At 43.2% G+C, this 24,072-nt stretch overlaps 1 protein-coding gene across 1 annotated transcript in view; it reads left to right on the top strand.

Moving 5' to 3' along the window:
• Positions 1-19,490, top strand: part of LOC110508665 (uncharacterized) — a 56,580-nt gene extending 37,090 nt beyond the window's left edge. Inside the window, exons 8-19 of the mRNA XM_090224745.1 lie at positions 155-1,274; positions 8,551-8,951; positions 9,254-9,463; positions 9,834-9,966; positions 10,142-10,207; positions 10,871-11,115; positions 12,079-12,123; positions 13,524-13,616; positions 14,595-14,676; positions 14,878-14,987; positions 15,417-15,582; positions 15,854-19,490. Coding sequence (XP_090080871.1) covers positions 155-1,274; positions 8,551-8,951; positions 9,254-9,463; positions 9,834-9,966; positions 10,142-10,207; positions 10,871-11,115; positions 12,079-12,123; positions 13,524-13,616; positions 14,595-14,676; positions 14,878-14,987; positions 15,417-15,582; positions 15,854-15,858 — 2,676 coding nt within the window. The 3' untranslated portion in view covers positions 15,859-19,490. The remainder of the gene's footprint in view (positions 1-154; positions 1,275-8,550; positions 8,952-9,253; positions 9,464-9,833; positions 9,967-10,141; positions 10,208-10,870; positions 11,116-12,078; positions 12,124-13,523; positions 13,617-14,594; positions 14,677-14,877; positions 14,988-15,416; positions 15,583-15,853) is intronic.
• The last annotated feature ends 4,582 nt before the right edge of the window (positions 19,491-24,072 follow it).

Raw genomic sequence — 24,072 nt, 5'->3', positions numbered from 1 at the left:
ACAGAGAGAAACACACAATTACTACACCAGCACACAAATAGTCTGTACTTCACAGAAACACCAAATACCAAAGATAGAGTACATTACCAGCCTTCCTTACAGCCAAGGGAAGATTCCTTTACTTTGCTGTCTAGAAGAATCTAGAAGGTTCTAGAAGAATCTAGAAGCAGCGGAGAGAAGAGAGAGAGAGGTGAGGATGTCTTCTCTCTCCAATCAGCAGCAGCAGAGTGGTGGAGGTGGACAGCGCTGTGAGTATACTGAGCTGGGCAAGGTGCCCTCTGTCTCTATGGCGTCTCCTCAGCAGGCCCCCCAGGGCTGTGACCGGCAGCAGGACCAGATGGGACCACAAGGTTTCTGGGGCAGCCCAGGGGCACCCAGGCTAACTGACGAGGACAAGCTGTCAAGCCTCTTTGATGGACCTTCATCTGGATCAGGGTTCAAGGTGGAGTCGTCTGACCTCAAGGTGCCAGGGAGGATGGGTGTTGGACTCGGGGCACCTTTGGGTCTGGGCAGTGCTTGGGAGAGCCCCACAAATTCCCTCTCCTCTTCACCCTCTCCAGCCTCCCCTGGGAAACTCTTCTCTACCCCGGGACGAGAACACAGGGCCAATGGAGCTGCAGCCCTGCGGGTGTCACCTGCTGTGCAACATGACGCCTCACCGTTCCCCAACACACAAAAGGTGGACAACTGTGTATGGAATCCCTCCTTCTTTGGGCCACCCCACACAGGCCTTAAGCCTGCTGTTCAGACTTCTGCACCTTCACCTGCAGACAACTACTGTGTCATTGGTGTTGTCAACGACAACTACTCTAAGGGTGGAAACTGCACTGTGTCAGGATTCTCTGAAGACCATGATGAGGACACAGGGCCTACTTTACCTCGAGGAGGAGGGACCGAGCAGCAACACAAAGCCGTGAGGCGCGCCATTTCTGACTGCTCCCACCTGTCTGTGCCGGGTAGCTTTGACTTCTCCCAGTACCCAGTGCAGCCTGGCGGACTAGTGGACCTGCCCTCACCTGGAAGTAACATTATGGGGTCCAAGTCTCCACACTCGGCTGTGCAACGCTCTCTGACAGTGGGGGAAGAGAGAAAATCTGTGTCGCCCACACTCTCTCCTCTGTCCCCACTGAGCCCTGTCAGGGCCCCCAACTCCCCTCCCCCTAGGAAAGGTACTGGTAATGGGATGTCACAGAGCCAGAGTGAGAGTGTCCTACTGCCGGTTCCCCTCACTGGAAAAACCTTCAACATCATCAATACCAAAAGCTCCATTGAGGGTAGGTGACTGATATGATTTGAGGCCTATTCCTCTTGGTGTTTGGACTAGCTCTCATTACCACATTATAACATGTTGCTCATATACACCTTAGACCTGGCTCCTCTATCTCTCATTGGGTATGTAAATAATGGTGTACACTGATTTAAGTACTTAAATTTGGGAGTTTATTTGGGATGCCTGACCATATAGATCAGTGGGCAGTGGTATTCGTCTGGGCTGGCTGTTTGTTTTAACTATGATGGTGTGCTGAAAGAGAAAATGGAAGGAGCTAAAAGAAGAATGGATGTAATACAAATTTTAAAAAATACAAAAAATACAACAACAACTAGAAGTTGTGGTTTTTGGTATATTTTTATTAGGATGATGTGCTTCTTAAACAATTTAGTGTTTTAAGGGAGCAGAAGGGTTTACAATTCAGAAAGAATAATTGAAAGGAAATGTGTACATCCATTGTTGTGTCTACACTCCATCAACATTTTGCTTTGACAAAATGTCACAGGCACCAGAATACCATCGTTGAGGAGTTCTGGGGTTTGATACAGAATTAATAGTATGTGTGTCAAGTTCCTCTGAATATGAATGTCTATTGAAATGCTGAGGTTAATTTACCATCTCAAACTCCCATCTCTTCAGATGACTGTGTTGTTCAGTGATACATCACATCAAGTGGCACTCCAACAAGTGGCTAGCACTAAAGGAAGGGTGTGTGATGGATTTGAAATTGAGTCTGGGTATCCATTTAAACAGAAAGTAGTCATTTCTGGTGGCACCATGTGGGGACTGGGGACTCTTGGGAATGCTTTCAAATTGCATGACTACTCTGTGTTTTTCATATATACACTTAGATTCAATAACACTAGACAAGCAGGCAGTCTGGAGCCTAAGGCCATTTTGCTTGCCCTATATACTGAATGTACAAAACATTAGGAACATCTGCTCTTTCCATGACATAGACTGACCAGGTGAATCCAGGTGAAAGCTATGATCTCTTATTGATGTCACGTGTTAAATCCACTTCAATCAGTGTAGATGAAGGGGAGGAGACAGGTGAAATTACTATTTTTAAGCCTTGAGACAATTGAGACATGGATTGTGTATGTGTGCCATTCAGAGGGTGAACTGGCAAGACAAAATATTCAAGTGCCTTTGAACGGGGTAGGGTAGTAGATGCCAGGCACACCAGTTTGTGTCAGAAACTGCAACACTGCTGAGTTTTTCACGCTCAACAGTTTCCAATGTGTATCAAGAATGGTCCACCACCCAAAGGACATCCAGTCAACTTGACACAACTGTGGGAAGCATTGAAGTCAACATGGGCCAGCATCCCTGTGGAAACCTTTCGACACCTTGTAGAGTCCATAACATGACAACTTGAGACTGTTCTGAGGGCAAAAGCAACTCGATATTAGGAAGATGTTCTTAATGTTTTGTACACACAGTATTAGAGCTCTCTTTCACCTACAGCTAGCCTATCGCTATATATCTCACAAAGACACCATCATGACAATGATACATTTGCATCCTTCAACTAGCGACAGTAGGGAGCAAGCAGAAATAGCTGGCAGCATCCTCCTGCTGTAACAAGGGTAGTTTATACCTCATGGATGAAAGTCATGGGGAAATGATCTCTCTGCTTATGTGGCTGTGTGTTTCTGTATAATGCAAGGTCATTTCAAAGACATCCTGTACAATATGCACACATGTACTAATTCTAGCAAATGAGCTATATGCATCATCACTTCATATTTGTGTGTGCATGTGTTTGTGTGTGTGGGGGGGGTGGGTGGGTGGGTGGGTGCATGCATGTGTATGCGTGTATATGTATGCGTGAGTCTGGTGTGTGATGCTGGTCGCCTGCAGTAAAATATCATGAGCACCATCATGTCCCTGTGTGTTAGTCATGCTCTATGTGACAATGTGTTTACACCACTGGCCAGGCATACAGAACGGCTCTATATTAGTCTATAGTGTCTATAGTGTATGTTTATACCACTGGCCAGGCACACAGAACAGCTCTATATTAGTCTATATTGTCTATAGTGTATGTTTATACCACTGGCCATGCATACAGAACAGTTCTATATCAGTCTATATTAGTCTATAGTCTATGTTTATACCACTGGCCATGCATACAGAACAGCTCTATATTAGTCTATAGTCTATGTTTATACCACTGGCCAGGCATACAGAACAGCTCTATATTAGTCTATAGTGTCTATAGTCTATGTTTATACCACTGGCCAGGCATACAGAACACCTCTATATTAGTCTATAGTCTATGTTTATACCACTGGCCAGGCATACAGAACAGCTCTATATTAGTCTATAGTCTATGTTTATACCACTGGCCAGGCATACAGAACAGCTCTATATTAGTCTATAGTCTATGTTTACACCACTGGCCAGGCATACAGAACAGCTCTATATTAGTCTATAGTCTATGTTTATACCACTGGCCAGGCATACAGAACAGCTCTATATTAGTCTATAGTCTATGTTTACACCACTGGCCAGGCATACAGAACAGCTCTATATTAGTCTATAGCACAGGTCAGCACCAGGCGGTGATTTCTCTTGGTCCCCTGAAGTTTGTAGTAAAAAATATATACACTGGACACCCCTTAAAATTTGTGGATTCAGCTAGACCGGCCACACCGTTGCTGACAGGTGTATAAATTGAGCACACAGTCATGCAATCTCCATAGACAAACATTGTCAGTAGAATGTCCTTACTGAAGAGATCAGTCACTTTCAACGTGGCACCATCATAGGATGCCACCTTCCCAATAAGTCAGTTGGTCAAATTTCACCCCTGCTAGAGCGGCCCCGGTCAACTGTAAGTGCTGTTACTGTGAAGTGGAAACATCTAGGAGCAACAATGGCTCAGCCGCAAAGTGGTAGGCCACACAAGCTCACAGAACGGGACTGCCGGGTGCTGAAGGTCGTACAGCATAAAAATAGTCTGTCCTCGTCGGCAACACTCACTACAGAGTTCCAAACTGCCTCTGGAAGCAGCATCAGCACAAGAATGGTTTGTCAAGACTAAGATCAATGCCAAGCGTTGGCTGGAGTGGTGCGAAGCTCACCGCCATTGGACTCTGGAGCAGTGGAAGCTTGTTCTCTGGAGTGAAGAATCACACTTCATTATCTGGCAGTCCGACGGATGAATCTGGGTTTTGCAGATGCCAGGAGAACGCTACCAGCCTCAATGCATAGTGCCAACTGTAAAGTTTGGTGGAAGAGGAATAATGGTCTTGGCTGGTTTTTCATGGTTTGGGCTAGGCCACTTAGTTCCAGTGAAGGCAAATCTTAATGCTACAGCATACAATGATGTTCTAGACGATTCTGTGCTTTCAACTTTTTGACAATAGTTTGGGAAGAGGACCTTTACTGTTTCAGCATGTCAGTGCCCCCATGCACTAAGCAAGGCTCATTGTTTGTCTCAGAAATTGTTTGTCAAGATCGGTGTGGAAGAACTTGACTGGCCTGCACAGAGCCCTGCACAGAGCCCTTCTAGGCAGAGTTGCAAAGAAAAAGCCATATCTCAGACTGGCCAATAAAAATAAGATATTAAAATTGGTAAAAGAACACAGACACTGGACAGAGAAACTCTGCCTTGAAGGCCAGCATCCCGGAGTTGCCTCTTCACTGTTGATGTTGAGACTGGTGTTTTGCGGGTACTTTTTAAGGAAGCTGCCAGTTGAGGATTTGTGAGGCGTCTGTTTCTCAAACTAAGCACTCTAATGTACTTGTCTTCTTGCTCAGTTGTGCACCCGGGCCTCCCACTCCTCTTTCTATTCTGGTTAGATTCAGTTTGCGCTGTTCTGTGAAGGGAGTAGTACACAGCGCTGTGCGAGATCTTCAGTTTCTTGCCAATTTCTTGCATGGAACAGCCTTCAAGAATGGACTGACGAGAATAGACTGACGAGTTTCAGAAGAAAGTTATTTGTTTATGGCCATTTTGAGCCTGTAATCGAACCCACAAATGCTGATGCTCCAGATACTCAACTAGTCTAAAGAAGGTCAGTTGTATTGCTTCTTTAATCAGGACGGCAGTTTTCAGCTGTGCTAACATAATTGCAAAAGGGTTTTCTGGTGATCAATTAGCCTTTTAAAATGATTAACTTGGATTAGCTAACACAACGTGCCATTGGAACACAGGAGTGGTGGTTGCTAATAATGAGCCTCTGTAAGCCTATATTCCATAAACAAATCTGCCGTTTCCAGCTACATTAGTCATTTACAACATTAACAATGTCTACACTGTGTTTCTGATCAATTTGATGTTAATTTAAATGGACAAAAAATGTGCTTTTCTTTCAAACACAAGGACATTTCTTTGTGTCCCCAAACTTTTGAACGGTAGTGTATATACAGTACCAGTCAACATTTTGGTCACACCTACTCATTCCAAGGTTTGTCTTTATTTTTACTATTTTCTACATTGTAGAATAATAGTGAAGACATCAAAGCTATGAAATAACACATATAGTAACCAAAAAATTGTTAAACAAATTAAAATATATTTTTGTATTTGAAGTTCTTTAAAGTAGCCGGCCTTTGCCTTGATGACAGCTTTGCACACTCTTGGCATTCTCTCAACCAGCTTCATGAGGTAGTCAACTAGAATGCATTTCAATTAACAGGTGTGCATTGTTAAAAGTAAATTTGTGGAATTTCTTTCCTTCTTAATGCGTTTGAGCCAATCAGTTGTGTTGTGACAAGGTAGGCGTGGTATACAGAAAATAGCCCTATTTGGTAAAAGATCAAGTCCATATTATGGCAGGAACAACTCAAATAAGCAAAGAGAAATGACATGAAGGTCAGTCAATCTGGAAAATGTCAAGAACTTTGAAAGTTTCTTCAAGTGTAGTTGAAAAAAAACATCAAGCGCTATGATGAAACTGGCTCTCATGAGGACCGCCACAGGAAAGGAAGACCCAGAGTTATCTCTGCTGCAGAGGATAAGTTCCTTAGCGTTACCAGCCTCAGAAATTGCAGCCCAAATAAATGCTTCAGAGTTCAAGTAACAGACACATCTTAACATCAACTGTTTAGACGAGACTTTGTGAATCAGGCCTTCATGGTCGAATTGCTACAAAGAAACCACTATTAAAGCACACCCGTAAGAAGAAGATACTTGCTTGGGCCAAGAAACACGAGCAGTGGACATTAGGCTGGTGGAAATCTGTCCTTTGGTCTGATGAGTCCAAATTTGAGATTTTTGGTTCCGTCCACCGTGTCTTTGTGAGACGCAGAGTAGGTGAACGGATGATTTCCACATGCGTTGTTCCCACCGTGAAGCATGGAGGGGGAGGTGTGAGTGCTTTGCTGGTGACACTGTCAGTGATTTATTTAGAATTCAGGGCACACTAAACCAGCATGGCTACCACAGCATTCTGCAGTGATACTCCATCACATCTGGTTTGCGCTTAGTAGGACTATCATTTGTTTTTCAACAGAACAATGACCCAACACACCTCCAGGCTGTGTTAGAGCTATTTGACCAAGAAGGAGAGTGATGGAGTGCTGCATCAGGTGACCTGGCCTCCACAATCACCCAACCTCAACACAATTGAGATGGTTTGGGATGAGTTTGACCACAGAGTAAAGGAAAACCAGCCAACAAGGGCTCAGCATATGTGGGAACTCCTTCAAGACTGTTGGAAAAGCATGCCAGGTGAAGCTGGCTGAAAGAATGCAAAGAGTGTGCAAAGCTGTCATCAAGGCAAAGGGTAGCTAAGTTGAAGAATCTAAAAATATAAAATATATTTTGATTTGTTAAACACTTTTTTGGTTACTACATGATTCCATATGTGTTATTTAATATTTTGTAGAAAATAGTAAAAAATAAAGAAAAACCCTTAAATGAGTAGGTGTGTCCAAACTTTAGACTAGTACTGTATGTATATTTATATACAGAGTAGGTGAACGGATGATTTAAAAAATGAGTTTAATTCAGGAAATCTGTTTCAAACAAATAATAATAATTATAATATATAAATAATAAATATATAAATAATTCCCACAAATAAAAAAACAGACATATGTAACCAAGGTATGAAATTAGTTATTTTTTCAATACAATCTTTTTGGGGCTTAGTTGTAGTCATTTTGTTGTGTACAAATTATTATAGTTATGTTCTGGCCCCTAGACCCTCTGCTCTGATGAAAATTGACCCTCGGCTGAATCTAGTTGCCTACCCTTGGTCTATAGTGTATGACATTTACTGGAACCAGGGCTCCTAAAGCCAACCATGGGCACAACAAGGTCAGTCCTGTATACTGTACTCAATCATTTGATTGATTTTTCGATTGGTTCATGGTTTTGTACCATTGTGGCAAATCCATGATCTTGTCTGACACATTGATCTGCCGTAAACTTACAATCCATTTTCCCTCGCTGTCTTTTTAAATTTTGATGCTCTAGTCAACTAATTGGTCAGAATTTTCTTTGAAAAGCGGATTCAGTCATTACGTCAATGGGTCATGTTTTGACCCAACTTAATCTGTCCCACATTTCCTAATCCATTTGACAAGTTGCTTTTTCTCTCTCGGGTTGTATCGCAAATGGTACCCTGGGATACAGCCTGAGAGAGGAAAACTATGGGCCTTAGTCAAAAGTAGTGAATTACATAAGGAATAGGGTGCCATTACAGACATACCCTCTCTCTCTGTTGAGGTCACTGAGGATGGGTTACATAAGGAGCCGATGCCAACAATGTGCTGTTCTGTCCACCCTGCTCGACCCTGGGCTCAGCCCTGACTTTCTGTGGCCCTGCCTAGACTACACACCACCATGCCATGACTGGTCACTGTAGTGACCTCACTCTTATTTCCACACCAATGAGTTGCTCTGGGGTGTAGTACAAAATATTATCACTGATAGATTATCATCATATGAGTAAAATATGGCAGTATTCGGAACGCTTGTATTTTGTGACGATCAATCAGAGTATTTTAGAGGTTTGACATTTAGTTGCCTATTTGAACAGCCGCAACATGTACAAAGTCCTGTTGTCCTTATACGCTGGTGGTATTCTTAGGTGGCATTTTTAGGATGCATTGTTGTAGCTCGATTCTCAAGCTAATGCCAGTCTGAATCTGTGCTTAGGTTAATAACACACAATAAGATATGATCGCTCTCATGGCTGAAAGTGAGTCTGGCACTTTGAAATGTTTCTCTACCTGTATTTGATCCTTAGAGTAATTTTGGTGTTTTTATACAGTATTGCAGGTTTGCTAAATATGTATCTGTTTTTGTCTCTCTACAGTGAAAGCAGAGAATAAGGACAAACAAGAGAAGGCAGATTTCTTCCCAAAGACAGATAACTTGAACATATTTGAGAAGACGGAGAAGTCCGACAAGATGGAGAAGAAAGAGAAAGAAGATGAATCTAAGAAAGTCGACAATGCCGACAAGACCTCAAAATCTGAGAAGATCCTCAAAGATGAAGAGAAGTTCCATAAGACGGAGAAGAATTATACAAATGAAAAAGTGGACAAGCCAGAGAAGACAAACAAAGATGAGAAGATGGAGAAGAAAGAAAATGGGGAGAAAACTGACAAGATGGTCAAAGCTGAAAATAATGAAAAGGCTGGGAAAGGTACTGCAAAGTCCCAAACAACCAACGGAAGCAAGCAGGACCTCACCAGCCCAGACAGTAAGGCCAAGGTAGGTCAAGGAAAGGCTGGGACAATGTTGCCATTCATTTAATCTCAGCAAGCTGCTTCTGCAACTGTCACTGCCATCTCTAGTGTGTGTGTGTGTGTGCGTGTGTGTGTGTCTGTGTGTGTTTGTATGCACATGCTTATGTGCAATTCGTCACTGCCAATTTGCTCTGCTGATGCTCTTGGTTTGATTATGATTTGGTGTTAGTGAATCCTGCTTCTGCTGCTTTACTATCCTGCCTGTCCTCTGTTGTATGCTTTTTGGTTTGCTTCTTTTCTCCTTTATCGTGTGACGTTGTTGTACAGCCTGCTGTTGGGTCAACCAAACCAAACTCTGCCAAAACACGGCCCACCTCTTTGTCCACTGGGGACGCAGCTGGCCCCCCAAAACGTTCCTCCCCCACCTCAAGCTCTGCCAATAAAAAAAGCCCCGTTACCAAGGCAACCACTCCCACTGCTTGCACCAAGCAGCCAACGCCCACTGCCAGTCAAACCCCTAAAGCCACCAAGTCCATGGTGAGTTCCCTCCCACTTTCCTCTGGTGTCTTCTCACTGGCCTCCTCTTCTGTGGTTGGCACCTTGTCCCCCTCCCGTTTGTTTGGTTCTGCCGTATAACTGTCCAGTGCCCACCTACTGACTCTCACTCATAGTTTGTGGACCACCAACTCCCTGCATTATGACCTCTGTCCAGTCTCTTCACCATTTAGGGTAGTCCTACAAACTGAATCTTGTCTATCACCTCCCTGAAAACCCCAGCATACTGTACATTTCCAATATCTAATTTCTGTTTCCAATCTTTGCTTCCCTCATTTCCTAATCACTTTCCTTTTTGTCCCGCACTCTCTTCCACAACAACCATTCTCTGATTTCCCGTTTGCTTACTCAGACTCCGGAAAACGGTCCTCCTGTGCCAAAGGCCAATGGCACGGCAAATAAGAACGGTTCCTCGACAACCGCCACTACTAAACCTGCTGGGCCACGCCCCTCTGCTAGTGCCCCCTCTCTGCGCCGCAACACTGGTGAGCGCTAACTCTAACTGTACCGTGCAAACTTACATCCTTTAAGGTACTTTATTCTTGATGATGGTGATATTCAAAAACCCAAAGTCAGAATTCATTGGTCATCCCCAGATCATACATTGTTCACAAGTCTAAATCCTGTAAGGTGAGCTTGGTTATGTCCTCTACCCTACAGTTCCCAAGACTGATGATACCAAGCCAGGTGACGTGAAGAAGCCTAGTACGCTGAAGACAACACCAAGTAACAACAACCAACCTACACAATCTAAGTATCTCAGTATACAACTAAAACACCCTGGAGTTTAATGTGTTCTTTGAAATTGTTAGGACAGACATCCTGTTTTAATCTCTCCTGACAGTGTCATTATGATTACACAGAGAGACAAACACAGTGGATATGTGTGGCTAAGAGACAGACAGGGATGCAGAGGGAAACAGAAATGTAGGCTGCGTTTACTGATCTTAATTTTTTTCAGTAATTGAATTGACCAATCACATCAGATCTTTTCACATCAGAACTTTTTCAGAGCTGACCTGATTAGCCAAAAGACCAATTAGTGAAAAAAAGATCAGAATTGAGCTGCCTGTGTCTCCACAGTAGCTCCAGTTAATGAAAAAACTGACTGAACCCTCAATCCTGTCGTTTCCTCCTCTGAGATGTTCATTAGTCATCAAATCAGGGGCTGGTGACCCAGCCTTGTAAAACTAACTACCAGAGACCACAGTATCTACTGTATGTAGGTAGTAGTAGTGTGGTTCCTCATACTTCCCAGTGGACTTGTTAGCGTCCAGCCCATTGTTTCCTAGTAAGTCATTGTCAGTGCTGTGTGCGATCAGCTCAGCTCCAGCCGTTAGAGGGTACTGTTCTATGGTTCCTCATGTCCTTTCGCTCTCTCTGCCCCAGCCAAGCCCAGGGTGCCTCGCACCTCCGCCACGGCTCCGAGCACTCCTGCCACCAACGGGGAGCAGCCTCGCCGACGCATCACCAAACCCCCAGTGCCCAAGCAGACCGCTATGGAGAGGAAGCCACCTGTACCCAGAGCACCTAGGACTCCCAGACCTATCAACGCACCCCTGCCGGACCTAAAGAATGTGCGCTCCAAGATCGGCTCCACAGACAACATGAAGTACCAGCCTACCGGCGGCAAGGTGCGGTAACCAGGGATAGAGATGTACTGTACATGGAAGCTTGTGGTGATGGGTCTATTTAAGAAGATCGACATGACACATAGACATTTTTGTATTAGCATATTTAAAGTGCTTTCAATGCTGCCAACTAATGCCATTCATAGCAGGGTTTTTCTCACAAGCAAATTATCATACAAATTCCATATTATTAAAACCTCCTCACCGCTACCATATAACAAGACCATATACCACCTCATTAGTCATTGCCACCTTTATTGGCCTCCTCAACTGAATAGTGGCACAATGCACGCTAACCCTAGAGCAAATATGTCAAGCAAACTATCTGTCTAATTCTACTGTTATTTTTCATTCTGTAGTTCCGTTTCTGTTCTCTCCCCTTTTCCTCTCTGTAACGTTTTTTGTTTTCTCTCTCTCGTCTCTCTACGTTACAACTGACAGCCGCCGTCACTCATTTGACAGACTGATACAAGGTGCTGTCACCTGTATTCATAAAGATCACTCTGAAAAGAGGAATCCTTTCATACAGATGATCATCTTGGAAAATAGCCGTCATGTCCAGTCTTTACCTACGGCATTGGTTGTGACAGTGTCCATCCAACAAAAAGGTTGCCTGTCACAGTGATGTAAAGCATAAGGGAGACTCCCTAGAAAAACTATCTAAAAAAAACTAGTTTCAGTACCAACCCTGCACACACTTCCACTAATTTTGCCTGAGAACTGAAGAGTTGAATTGGCTCCCTGAGCCAATGCCTAGGCTTTGGTTTAGCGAGCCAAAGCACTCTTCTACCATGCAGGAGACCTGGGTTCGAAACTCGTCAGTGACACAAACAGGTGGTGTAGCTGAAAAGCAGAACACTTCCCTCCATCCATACACCCACCACCACACTCTCCTGTGGCACTGACCCAGGGCCCAGGGCAGCCTTGTCTCCTGGTATTGACCCAGGGGTGGTTGTCTCCCCTCAGGTCTCCTCGGCGGGGGCTTCCCAATCCAAAGACGGCCCGGGCAAAGTGAGTCCCTATCATCACACACCCCTCTTTCATTCTCACCCGTGTGCCTAACCACTCTCTCTCTCCTCTGATATCACACTGAAGGAATTGGCATAAGTGGATATTTTTGTCCACTGACTATTTGAACCTACTTGTACACACACAAACACATAAATAGAGACACGTCACACTCTAACACACTCACTCATGCACATTCTCACCTTTTCTTCTCATTCATGGAAACCTGTTGCTTTCCGGTATAAAATGTGGAATGGTTGTGGACAGTGTATGACAAGTCTCTGTATCCCCTGAAATGCACAGCTTAACTGACAGACAGACAGAAAAACAGACAGACAAGACCTTGCCATCATTCCCCTGACCTCTACAACCACGGCACTACCCAGAACACCACAGGGACCGTTGTCCTTCGCTGGTCCTCCCGTTCACCTGGTACATTTAGAAGAGCCCTGAGCTTGAGTATTTTGAGAGGCCCTGGATGGCTTTTGAGTTCGTAGTGCAACCAATACCACTGTTAATGTTCATTTGGGTTTACTTCGTAGTTTAGCCTTAAACTGTATACAGTCCTATTAGCCTTGTATGATTCAATTAAGGATTTGAATCAGTGATGTAGGGGTAAAAAAAATTGGTGGGTAAACTGATCGCCGGTCGCGGTGAAAAAGTTATGCTTACTATACTTTCAATGCAAATGTCCAAGATAAGCAATACAGAAACAAGCTCCAGCACTCATCAGCCAAGTGATATAGCAGAGTAATGTAGCCGTTGGTTGTCCAACACCTGTGAGTTGAGTTCAGTGATATATGAACTGGAGGCAGGGTGAACAGGCAGTGAGAACTAACAGACCTTGGCTGTTGCAGTGTGTTTTAGAGGGTGACTCAGCCTGCCTGTGCTGCTACCTGCGTCACAGAGCCGCAAACTCATCCAAACACCAGGCGTCTCAGAATACAAAGCAAAAAAGAAATGCAGAAAGCAGACTAGTGCTTTTCATTCAAGGTTTCTGAACAGAAGTTCCCTTGCTGTGTGACAATGTTTTGAAATCAATAATTGATATCAGAGAAAAGCTGGCTGGCTAGTATATCTGTTTGGGTGTGTGTGTGTGTGTGAGAGAGAGAGAGAGAGAGAGCGAGAGAGAGAGAGAGAGAGTAACACTGCAATAGTTCTCAGTCACATCTAGAATTGGATTTGAGCTCATTTGCATGTAAATACTGATGTCTGACCAGCCAGCATTTCTGACTGTTGTGTGACTTGACTTTACTTACAAGGAGCAAGTAAGAGTTAACACCATACTGTATGCTCTTCAAATTGCTTTCACTTTTATATCCTGGTTGCTCCTCCACCATCTTCCACTAATTCTACACTCATCATAGTGACCCATTCCCCTCTGCTACTGTGCTGTTTTGTAGGTTATGATAGTCCACAAAAAACTGGACTTCAGCCATATCACCTCTCGCTGTGGCTCCAAGGATAATATCAAGCATGTCCCTGGTGGAGGGAATGTAAGTACAACACATGGTGGTCCCATGTGGCTGCTGCCTCCATCCCCATATCCCACTGACATGCTCGATTGGACAGAGTAATGTCCTAACGTTCTAGTCATTCTAATTCTATGGTCAGCCCTATTGACCAGCCTAGATACACTGAGTATACCAAACACTAAGAACACCTTCCTAATATTGAGTTGGACATGGACTCGAAAGCGTTCCACAGGGATGCTGGCCCATGTTGACTCCAATGCTTCCCACCGTTGTCGTTGTGTCAAGTTGGCTGGATGTCCTTTGGCTGGTGGACCACTCTTGATAAACACGGGAAACTGTTGAGCGTGAAAAACCCAGCAGTGTTGCCGTTCTTGACACAAACTGGTGTGCTTGGCACCTACTACCATACCCTGTTCAAAGGCACTTAAATCTTTTGACTTCCCCATTCACCTGAATTGCACACATACACAATCCATGTCTCAGTCGCCTCAAGGCTGAATTATTATTATTATTTGTTTTACCTGTCTCCTCCCCTTCATCTACACTGATTGAATTGGATTTAACAAGTGACATCAATAAGGGATGATAGATTTCACCTGGATTCACCTGGTATACCACCTTCTATGTCAAAGAAAGTTCTTAATGTTTTTTATACTCAGTGAATAATGTTAGGTCCGAGTGCTGTGCTGTTTGTGTGACCTTTCTCACCCAACTAACTAGCCTACGAGATAATAGCTTTCTATCTGCCTCTCACTCTTTTACTTTGCAACAAGCATTTTCCTCATTAGGTGACAAACAATATTTTTAAATGGATACTTCAAATTGCCTACTTCTCCAATTTACAGTACCTCAGCGTTTTATCTGTCCAAATTTCATAATCAGTGTTACACTGGTGGGCGAGAGTGATTCAAGGCATTGTGTGTGAATTTCAGAGTGGGTGTTGTTTCATGTTTGCCATTCATACTTCAACATTTGTGTTGTTTGTTTGCGTGCATTCAGGTCCAGATTCAGCATAAGAAGGTGGACTTGAGCAAAGTGACCTCCAAGTGTGGCTCTAAGGACAACATCAAGCACAAGCCAGGTAAGACTCCTAATGATTTAGGAAAATATATCTACATCCCAAATGACACCCTATTCCCTACATAGTGCACTAGTTTTGACCAGAGCCTCATGGTCCCTGGTCAAAAGTAGTGCACTAGGGAATAAGGTTCCATTGGGAAGCATCCTATGCCAAATGAATTATCTTCTTACCCTACTTGTAACTAAGGTGTGTCCACTACAGGGGGTGGAGATGTGAAGAATGAGGCTAAGGCCAATGGCAATGGTAATGGGAAGCCCAAGGTGGGGTCAATGGACAATATTGGCCTTGAGGCAGGGGATGGACCAATCAAGGTAAGGTCACCATTCTGTTGTCGTCACATAGTAATTAACATTTCTATCTAACCAGGATTTGGTCATGAAAGTATTTATTTAAATACATTTCAGAAAGCTTGAAGTTATAAAGCAATTGTATGTTGCAAAACACAAAAACACAGCATCTTTGTGGTTGTGGTGTTGGAAAAGTTTCATTTGAACATGCTGGTTGCCCACATACAGAGAGCAATTTCATCCTGTTAAAACAAGCAATGTCATCATGCATTAAGGGAGTTTGTCCACTAGATGGCATTAATGATTACCCGGCCTCACTACTGCTTCATAGAATCACAACAGATAAAGAAAAGATAATTGAACTTATAAAAATGCATAAACACTTTTTCAATGAACAAATGATTGTTAATTAACATCAGCGTGTGTCTGACTCTGATGCTGGTGTGTTTCCAGGCTGTGGGAATGCTGGAGAAAGCTGCAGGGAAAACATCTCCCCCTGGTGGAGCTCCAGCTACAGGCGCAGGAAGCATGGCTAAGGAGAACGGGAATAAGGCGACGCCTCCTCCTAATCCCTTTGGGGGTGACCCGATGGGCATGAACAAACGCATCCCTGAGACAAGTAGGTGCCCCTTGCTCCAAAAAGCACTTTCACTGTCATGCACTCTCAGAGCTTTAATATTGAGATGGCCTCCGTTGCCGAGTGCTCAGATGAGAGATAAGTAGGCTCCTTTTTAGCTTTCTTGCTACAAATGAGAAATTCTGCACAAAAACATTTGTACGTTATTTTATGCCATAAGTCTAACCAGTTTACTCTCCCCTCTACACTTTCTCGTCTTAATTTTCTCCCCTATCCCTCCATCTTTCTCCATTGTGTCTGTATCTGCCTGCAGATTGAGTCTTATAAGCTGAGCTTTCGCGAGAACGCACGGGCTCGCACCACCAAACGGCGCCGACCTTATCTCTTGGCCCACCCCGATTGGCCCCCCCTCACCCCCATCGCAGCACCTCTCTCTGTGTTTCTCTGGGGTCCGCCAGCTTCCTCCTCCACACCCTCCAGCTCCGACCCAACCCCTCGTCACCCAGCCTTGGGGCAGGGGGAAAAATACTGAATGCTAGCAGGACAAGGACTTCTTTAGCACATTCCAACTTACTCCTTTTACCTCACAATACAGTATCGCATCACTACTCTCTACCCTCGTTGAATATCTGTCTTAGTGGTCTCAGAAGAGCCCGTTTTAAAGTATAGAGACCAGAGTTCAGACAGATAGAGCAAGGTATTTCTGTACAGTGGAGTTTTGTCTTGCTGTAATATAAGGGGAGTAGTTTGACCTCAGAGTGAACCTTCTAGAATCTAGACCCTCAGTGTTCTGTTGTAGTTATGTCAGCGCCTGCTTCTTTTGTTCCAGCCTATAAGCACTGTTCTTATACGTACAGTAGTGCAGTCTTGATCAAAATCACAAACACCTACAGTGTCGCACTGTATATTAGTATGACTTTTTTGTCATAGACTATCACAATGAGCCACTGCTATGTATGTGACAGGCCTAACCCTAGATGTAAAACCTTCCTTACCATATCTAACCCTCTGGATGAGCATAGCCTCCCCTGTACTGTAAGGACCCCAGATTTCACTTATGCAGTACAATTTGATGATTAGTGAAGCACCCCTTATTGTGAGCATGTGGGACTGTCATGTCATCCCAATGAACAGCGGCTAATATGCCACCCCCTCACTTAACCAATTCAGTATGTCTAGATAACCTTCTGTAAACATGTGACCCCCCCCCCCCCCCCCCCCTCCACACACACAACCCTCTCAACAATAAGAAACTAGTAGGCTGTTACAAACAGTAGGATATTTAACATCTCTCTTTTAAAAAAACCTCTGTATTGTGTTTTCGTAAATTATTGTGACAATGAGCTGATGTGTTGTTCTGTTGTTTAATCATCGATATACCCTTTTTCCTTTTACTGTTACATCTCTCTGAAAGCAATACAGTGAGTGGTCTTTGCCTGAGGATACAACTAGCTCTTACACACCCGTACTCGCACATGTAAACTACAGTACGTTACAGTCAAGAGAGCGAGCAAGAAAAACCCTCTGAGGGTCTGTGCACAGAGACTGGATGCCTGAGGCAGGACAGAATAGTAAGCAGGAGGCAGCAAACAAAGTGAGGAAAGGCCTATGATTGCACCAGGAGAGTGGAGATACTCCAATGACGATCAAGTCTCTGTAGTGTTGGCCCAATCGTTGGGACAGGGAAGACGAATAGAGAGCCATGTTGAAGGAAAGCAAGATTTAGATAGAGTTAACAATATTAGCGTAAAAATCCAAATACAATTTTAAGTCAATATCAAGAGGAGTTTTTGAAGGACAAAGATGATCATTGATCTCCAATGTAACAATTGTACATTTGAATTATTCTCAACTAATCTACTGTTAAATATGAATTGATTTGAATGGCTGCTTATGCTACTGGTTCCACTGTGAATAGTGACATTATTGTGTAACAATAGGGCACAATTGCTTAACCAAGCAAATATATATAGCAATATATATATAAGCTAATTACTCTGTTTAACTTGCTATCGGTTTTGTGAAGAGGTTGGCGGATGGAATTGTATAGCAATACATGACTATGAATTAGGATCTGGTGTGTGTGTGTGTGTGTATAGTAGTTGAACGATCTTTGGGATGGTCTCATTTTGTGATCAACATTTAGACGTCTGTGGAGTCTGTCGGATTTGTGGTACGTTGCCGGATCAAGATCAAGGACACCCGGGTGGCCTTTAAAATACTGCTAGTTTGGCTCTTAGAGCATGAGAATTGCCGTTCCTTTTGGAGATATCCATCACACTACTCCAACAAGAGGGATAATGGCCACAGATTTCAATGTGTAATTGTGCCTTGTAGATTCTCAAGGCTGAACTGTAACAGGTGTACAGTTCCCAAAAAAAGTACATTTGTGTCCCCCACCCTAAAACACTTTTACTTTGATTTATTTGTTGTACTGTCGGTAGGGTGTAATCGGAATCTATTTGAGTGTGTGCACTGCGGTGGAGGAAATAATAGTGATCGTCAATGGCCGAGAGAATCAAAGAGCAAGTGATCAAATTATCGAGAAAGAAAAGCAAAAGCACCTTATGATATTTTTAAGGTATTCTTTCCCCCAACATTCCCATGGTTAGTTCAAAAAATGTGTAATGAAATTAATTATTCCTGAAGACTAAGCCTTACACTGATGAAAGCAGATGAAAGCACTTTGAATGCACAGTGGCATGTACATTTCATGTTTGAGCTCTACAGTATGTTTGAGTGAACTGTTGCCATGATTGGATGAACAGATTTGTCTTTTAGTCTCCTTGGTGGTAACCTTGCTCACTGGTCACGTTAGTGGACTTTGGTGTCATGCTTTGGGTACAGTGGTCACTCACGCTCAGTCTGTTCTCCTTGTGCCTGTTAGGCATCACATTTATGAACACTCACCTTTCCAACGCTTAAATGCTAACTTGCACCACCACCCTTCCATCAGTCTTCACACATTCGTTTGTATATAGACATCCACATGTTTTCATCACCACAGGAGAACAAGGTATTGATGTTAGGGTCTTTATGGATGTTGAGAAATGTCTTTCACGTTCATGAACCCATTTCCGGAGAGTGTTTTCTTTCTGGAGTCTGCCTTTTTTCAGAAAGGGCTGAAGTACAAGAATGTTTTTACAATTTAATATATTAAAGATGCAAGATATGAATATAATATGTATGAACCTTTTGTTTTGTTGTAAAAAAAAAAAAATCACAATAAGACACTTATACTCAATATAAATTTGACTGACAGTAGGAAGTGTGTGTCGAGTCCAGTATGGGGACTGCAGCAGACTGTGAATAGCTTAAGCATTCAGCGATGGTTAACTTCTCAATGGATGGTCTAGGTGTGCTTTTACCCACTCCAACTCTATAGTGGATAAAGTGATATTTGCTTGAATAAATGAACACTTTTATCTGCCTCTTACACGTAGACTTACTATATGTAGAGAATCTACCACAAACAAAGAATCATCCGATTTAATGCATATTCTTCCAAGTGTTTTGTGTCGCTGGCGAGCTTATCGAGTGCTCAACTGTAATCATGAACCAGACATTGTGAGGATAGGTTGAAGGTCAAGCTCCCACATGCGACACCTGACACACACAGCCCTTGAATGTCGTCCAGACACACCCCCCACCCCTTGTGAGACTAACAGTAACTGTCTTTTGGCATGTGTTATGTAGTGTGCTTCTGTAAAGCATCAAGGAGCCCATAGCTGTGCTTCTTCTTAGAGCACACCTACAGTGTGTATTATTCTCCATAGTGCACACCATAAGAGCATGCAGAAGGCAATGGATTGTAAACATCTGTCATAGATAGGAGGAGTTAATTGTTTCCCTTTCGATTTGAGTAATGTCATTTGGTATGAAAGAGCTGTTCATTGTGATTCATTGTTAACTAGTGATGTGAATATTAATCATGAAATAAAAGACAAGCAAAACATTTATGACTTTATGTTTCCTATTCTTCTAATTAATTCTCTTTTGTGCATACTTTGTCATTTTTTCCATAAATAACTATCTTAGGGACAGTTCGACATTTACTGGAGGGGACCAAAATAGGGGAGGGTTGTCTAACTGAACTTTTTTCTTTCAGGAGGGTTGTGTGTTTTTTAATTTGTCACATGGGAGTGTTGTGCTTTTTTTCCTGGTTTGCATTCGCTCTTTTGCAGGTTTACCTATGCATACCTGTGCATTCGGAAAGTATTCAGACCGCTTCCCTTTTTCCACATTTTGTTACGTTATAGCCTTATTCTAAAAATGATTAATCAACACACAATACCCCCTAATGACAAAGAGAAAACAGTTTTTTTTAGAAATACCTTATTTACGTAAGTATTCAGACCCTTTGCTATGAGACTCGAAATTGAGGTGCAATTGCATTGTTGTTTTCAAGTGAGTACAAAAGCCCTGTGATTTTGATATTTAATTCCATTTGTATCAGTTGGGTCTACTCTCTACAGTTTATAAGATCTAGAAAGGCAGGGTATCAGGCCAGTCTGACTGTATTTTTACTTATATTTTATTGAATATTTTTCTGGGATGAGCTGTCTGTTGGGGATCACCGTCCTCCCAAGTCGTCCTACAATAATATGGCCACGCGCGTCACCTCCTCTCCAATCCAACCGGCTATTCCTCCCGCACCTAGAACCTAAAAGGCGCAGCATGGTCAATCCGATGTCTGCATTGGCCGTGCAGCATTTACGGTGATACGGCCTCTGCAGAAGTCATGGTATTCCTACTTCTACATGATGATCGGTGCTTGGCTGCCATTTGACAAATCAATCAATCCAAACTGTGTAGGGGGCATTTGATGAATGGAAAGAGACATCTGTTACAAAACACCAAAATGACCATTTAATGACATTCGGAGATCGTCAAGCCAAGCCTTCGATACTGCGTAGGCCTACAAGGTAAAGAGGGATGTAGTTTCTGTTTGTAGAGATTGACAGAGTCTATTTATTGTGGTGTTGAAAATGCAAACCATGATATTAATGTGCCCAAAGTCGGTATGTTTTGTTTATTGGTTGTGTGGTGCATTGGCATAGAAATCTGTTGGTGGAAAATCCATTGCATATATTTTATATGATTATAAAAATCCAAAATCTAATTTCAACCTACAGTAGCTGATCATTGTCTGCAGCCGGTTCTGATCGTAGTGTAGGCCTAGTGAAACAGGCAGGGAATGTGAGCTTGTCCGTCCGTGGTGGTCGGCGAAACCTCAACCTTCTGGCCCATAGCCCTGTGTGGCATTGACTGTGCCACAAAAGCATGCTGACGTGTCAAAGTCGATATCCACGTTTATAAACACAGGGTCGCTAGATTTATTGATATTTGTGGTCGTTAACATTATTTTGAATTAATTGTATGAGGGGGGAGGATATGCAATTTTTTTCACAGTACAATGGGAGGTTCGTGAAAATAGTTTTTGCGTTGGGGAGGGGGGGACTTTTTTTTAAGACAAGAACACAGAGTATAGTGCACATGAAGTATCAGCACGGTGCACAATTGAATGGTAGTGGCTAGCCAACTTTGCGTTTAATACTGTATAGAGAGAGAAGTTAACGACACTTATGTAGAGGGACAATGCATCTTGGCAGACAGCCAGACGAAGGAGACTCAAAGTCAGCCTCTCCATTATAACCTATTGTGCCAGCCACTAGAGAGCTGTATAGCCTAATACCCTGTATTGCCAGGTCTTGTTGACATGGAATAGTTATAGTCCTGAGGATAAAGATAAACCTGTGAAATTCCTCCTGTCTGCCTTTCACTGATTGAGAAGGACAGCTTTAGATGCACAATAAGGTTCATTGTCAAGTGTCAACCAATAGTAACAGGTGACCCAATGAGAAATCATGTCTCCCTACAACGTTGACTGTAACTTAACCACCCTCTGTCTTTTCAAACTATATTATTAGAGTTCACACATCTCCCGTCTCTAGACTAAATAAACACCTGCTGTCCGTCCCTCCGTGTCCCACTCTTTACTGTCATGTCCTTGAAAGTCCCCCAACCAAGCCATCAGGGATGTGTGGTACCTGTCCTACTTGAGTGTGCAAACTGACACGGCTTGGGTTTCAGAGAGGACTATTGTTAGGGGTGTTTGTTCTTATGTGGTGGCAACGTGGCATAACGGTCACTTTTTAGAGAAGGACTGCCCACCTTCCTCTTTCTCCTCCTGACTAACATTGGATCAGTCATTGGTGGCTCTGCTGGAAGGTCTCTTCAGTGGTCGTCTTCCTATCAGACTCCAGTAGGCAACAGATGGGCTCTTCGGTGGTCGTCTTCCTATCAGACTCCAGTAGGCTACAGATGGTCTCTTCGGTGGTCGTCTTCCTATCAGACTCCAGTAGGCTACAGATGAGCTCTCTCACCACTGATGATCCTCTGAAGCTGACAGAGAGAAAACATAGCTTGCAGAAGAATTGAAGAGTGGAACGTATAAATGTTGTTTCATTTCACATTACGTTGATGCTTTTGATCTGGTGGCTCTGTTTGTCTCACACAGGATCAATTTGAAAATGCTCAAGATGCTTCCCACCAATAGTTTGTCACCCATTGGCCAGTATCTCTGAATGCCTCCACTGTCTCTATGGTTCAGCAGTGTAGGCAGGCACCAGCAGGTATGTAATCCAGCTTTGAATAATTGCTCATTAAAACCTTTGAAAGGGCATATACTACAGTTGTTTACTTTGTGAAAATACTCACAGTTGAAGTCGGAAGTTTACATGCACCTTCGCCAAGTACATTTAAACTCAGTTTTTCACAAATCCCAACACTTAATCCTAGTTATAATTCCCTGTTTTAGGTCAGATAGGATCACCACTTTATTTTAAGAATGTGAAATGTCAGAATAATAGTAGAGAGAATGATTTCTTTCTTTCATCACATTCCCAGTGGGTCAGATGTTTGCATACACTCAATTAGTATTTGGTAGCTTTCCCTTTAAATTGTTTAACTTGGGTCAAACGTTTCGGGTAGCCTTCCACAAGCTTCCCACAATAAATTGGGTGAATTTTGGCCTATTCCTCCTGACAGAGCTGGTGTAACTGAGTTAGGTTTGTAGGCCTCCTTGCTCGCACACTCTTTTTCAGTTCTTCCCACAATTTGTCCATGGGATTGAGGTTAGGGCTTTGTGATGGCCACTCCAATACCTTGACTTTGTTGTCCTTAGCCATTTTTCCTAAATTTTGGAAGTATGCTTGTATGCTTGTCAATTTGGAAGACCCATTTGCGACCAAGCTTTAACTTCCTGACTGATGTCTTGAGATGTTGCTTCAATATATCCACATCATTTTCCTACCTCATGATGCCTTCTATTTTGTGAAGTGCACCAGACCTTCCTGCAGAAAAGCACACCACTTACAAATGCTTGTAATTATTCTTCAGTATTCCATAGTAACATCTGACAAAAATATCTGAAGACATTGAAGCAGCAAACTTTGTGGTAATTCATATTTGTGTCATTCTCAAAACTTTTGGCCACGACTGTACACACACGTACACCTGGATAGTGTGCTGTAGATCATCAAGAACTTCAAGGAGAGCGGTTCAATTGTTGTGAAGAACGCTTCAGGGCACCCAAGAAAGTCCAGCAACCGCCAGGACCGTCTCCTAAAGTTGATTCAGCTGCGGGATCGGGGCACCACCAGTACAGAGCTTGCTCAGGAATGGCAGCAGGCAGGTGTGAGTGGATCTGTAGGCAGGTGTGAGTGCATCTGCACGCACAGTGAGGTGAAGACTTTTGGAGGATGGCCTGGTGTCAAGAAGGGCAGCAAAGACTTCTCTCCAGGAAAAACATCAGGGACAGACTGATATTCTGCAAAAGGTACAGGGATTGGACTGCTGAGCACTGGGGTTAAGGTCCTTTTCTCTGATGAATCCCCTTTCCGATTGTTTGGGGCATCCGGAAAAAGCTTGTACGGAGAAGAAAAGGTGAGCGCTACCATCAGTCCGGTGTCATGCCAACAGTAAAGCATCCTGAGACCATTCATGTGTGGGGTTGCTTCTCAGCCAAGGGAGTGGGCTCACTCACAGTTTTGCCTAAGAACACAGCCATTAATGAAGAATGGTACCAACACATCCTCCGAGAGCAACTTCTCCCAACCATCCAGGAACAGTTTGGTGACAAACAATGCCTTTTCCAGCATGATGGAGCACCTTGATCATGCAAGAATGGGCTGCCATCAGTCAGGATGTGGCCCAGAAGTTAATTGACAGCATACCAATGCGGATTGCAGAGGTCTTAAAAAAGAAGGGTCAACACTGCAAATATAGACTCTTTGCATCAACTTCATGTAATTGTCAACAAAAGCCTGCTGACTATGATCAATAATGTCAAAAGCCGCACTGAAGTCTACAAAACAGCTCCCACGTTTTATTATCAATTTATCTCAGCCAATCATCAGTCATTTGTGTAAGTGCTACCCTTCCCTATAAGCGTGCTGAAAGTCTGTTGTAAATGTATTTACTGTAAAATAGCAATGTATCTGGTCAAACACCATTTTTTCCAAAAGTTTA

This window comes from Oncorhynchus mykiss, chromosome 28 (genome assembly GCF_057628025.1).
Source record: "Oncorhynchus mykiss isolate SJ-2025 chromosome 28, ASM5762802v1, whole genome shotgun sequence".
Lineage (NCBI taxonomy): Eukaryota > Metazoa > Chordata > Actinopteri > Salmoniformes > Salmonidae > Oncorhynchus > Oncorhynchus mykiss.
The sequence above is the reverse complement of the archived record's forward strand: the minus strand, read 5'-3'. Positions and strand labels throughout refer to the sequence as shown.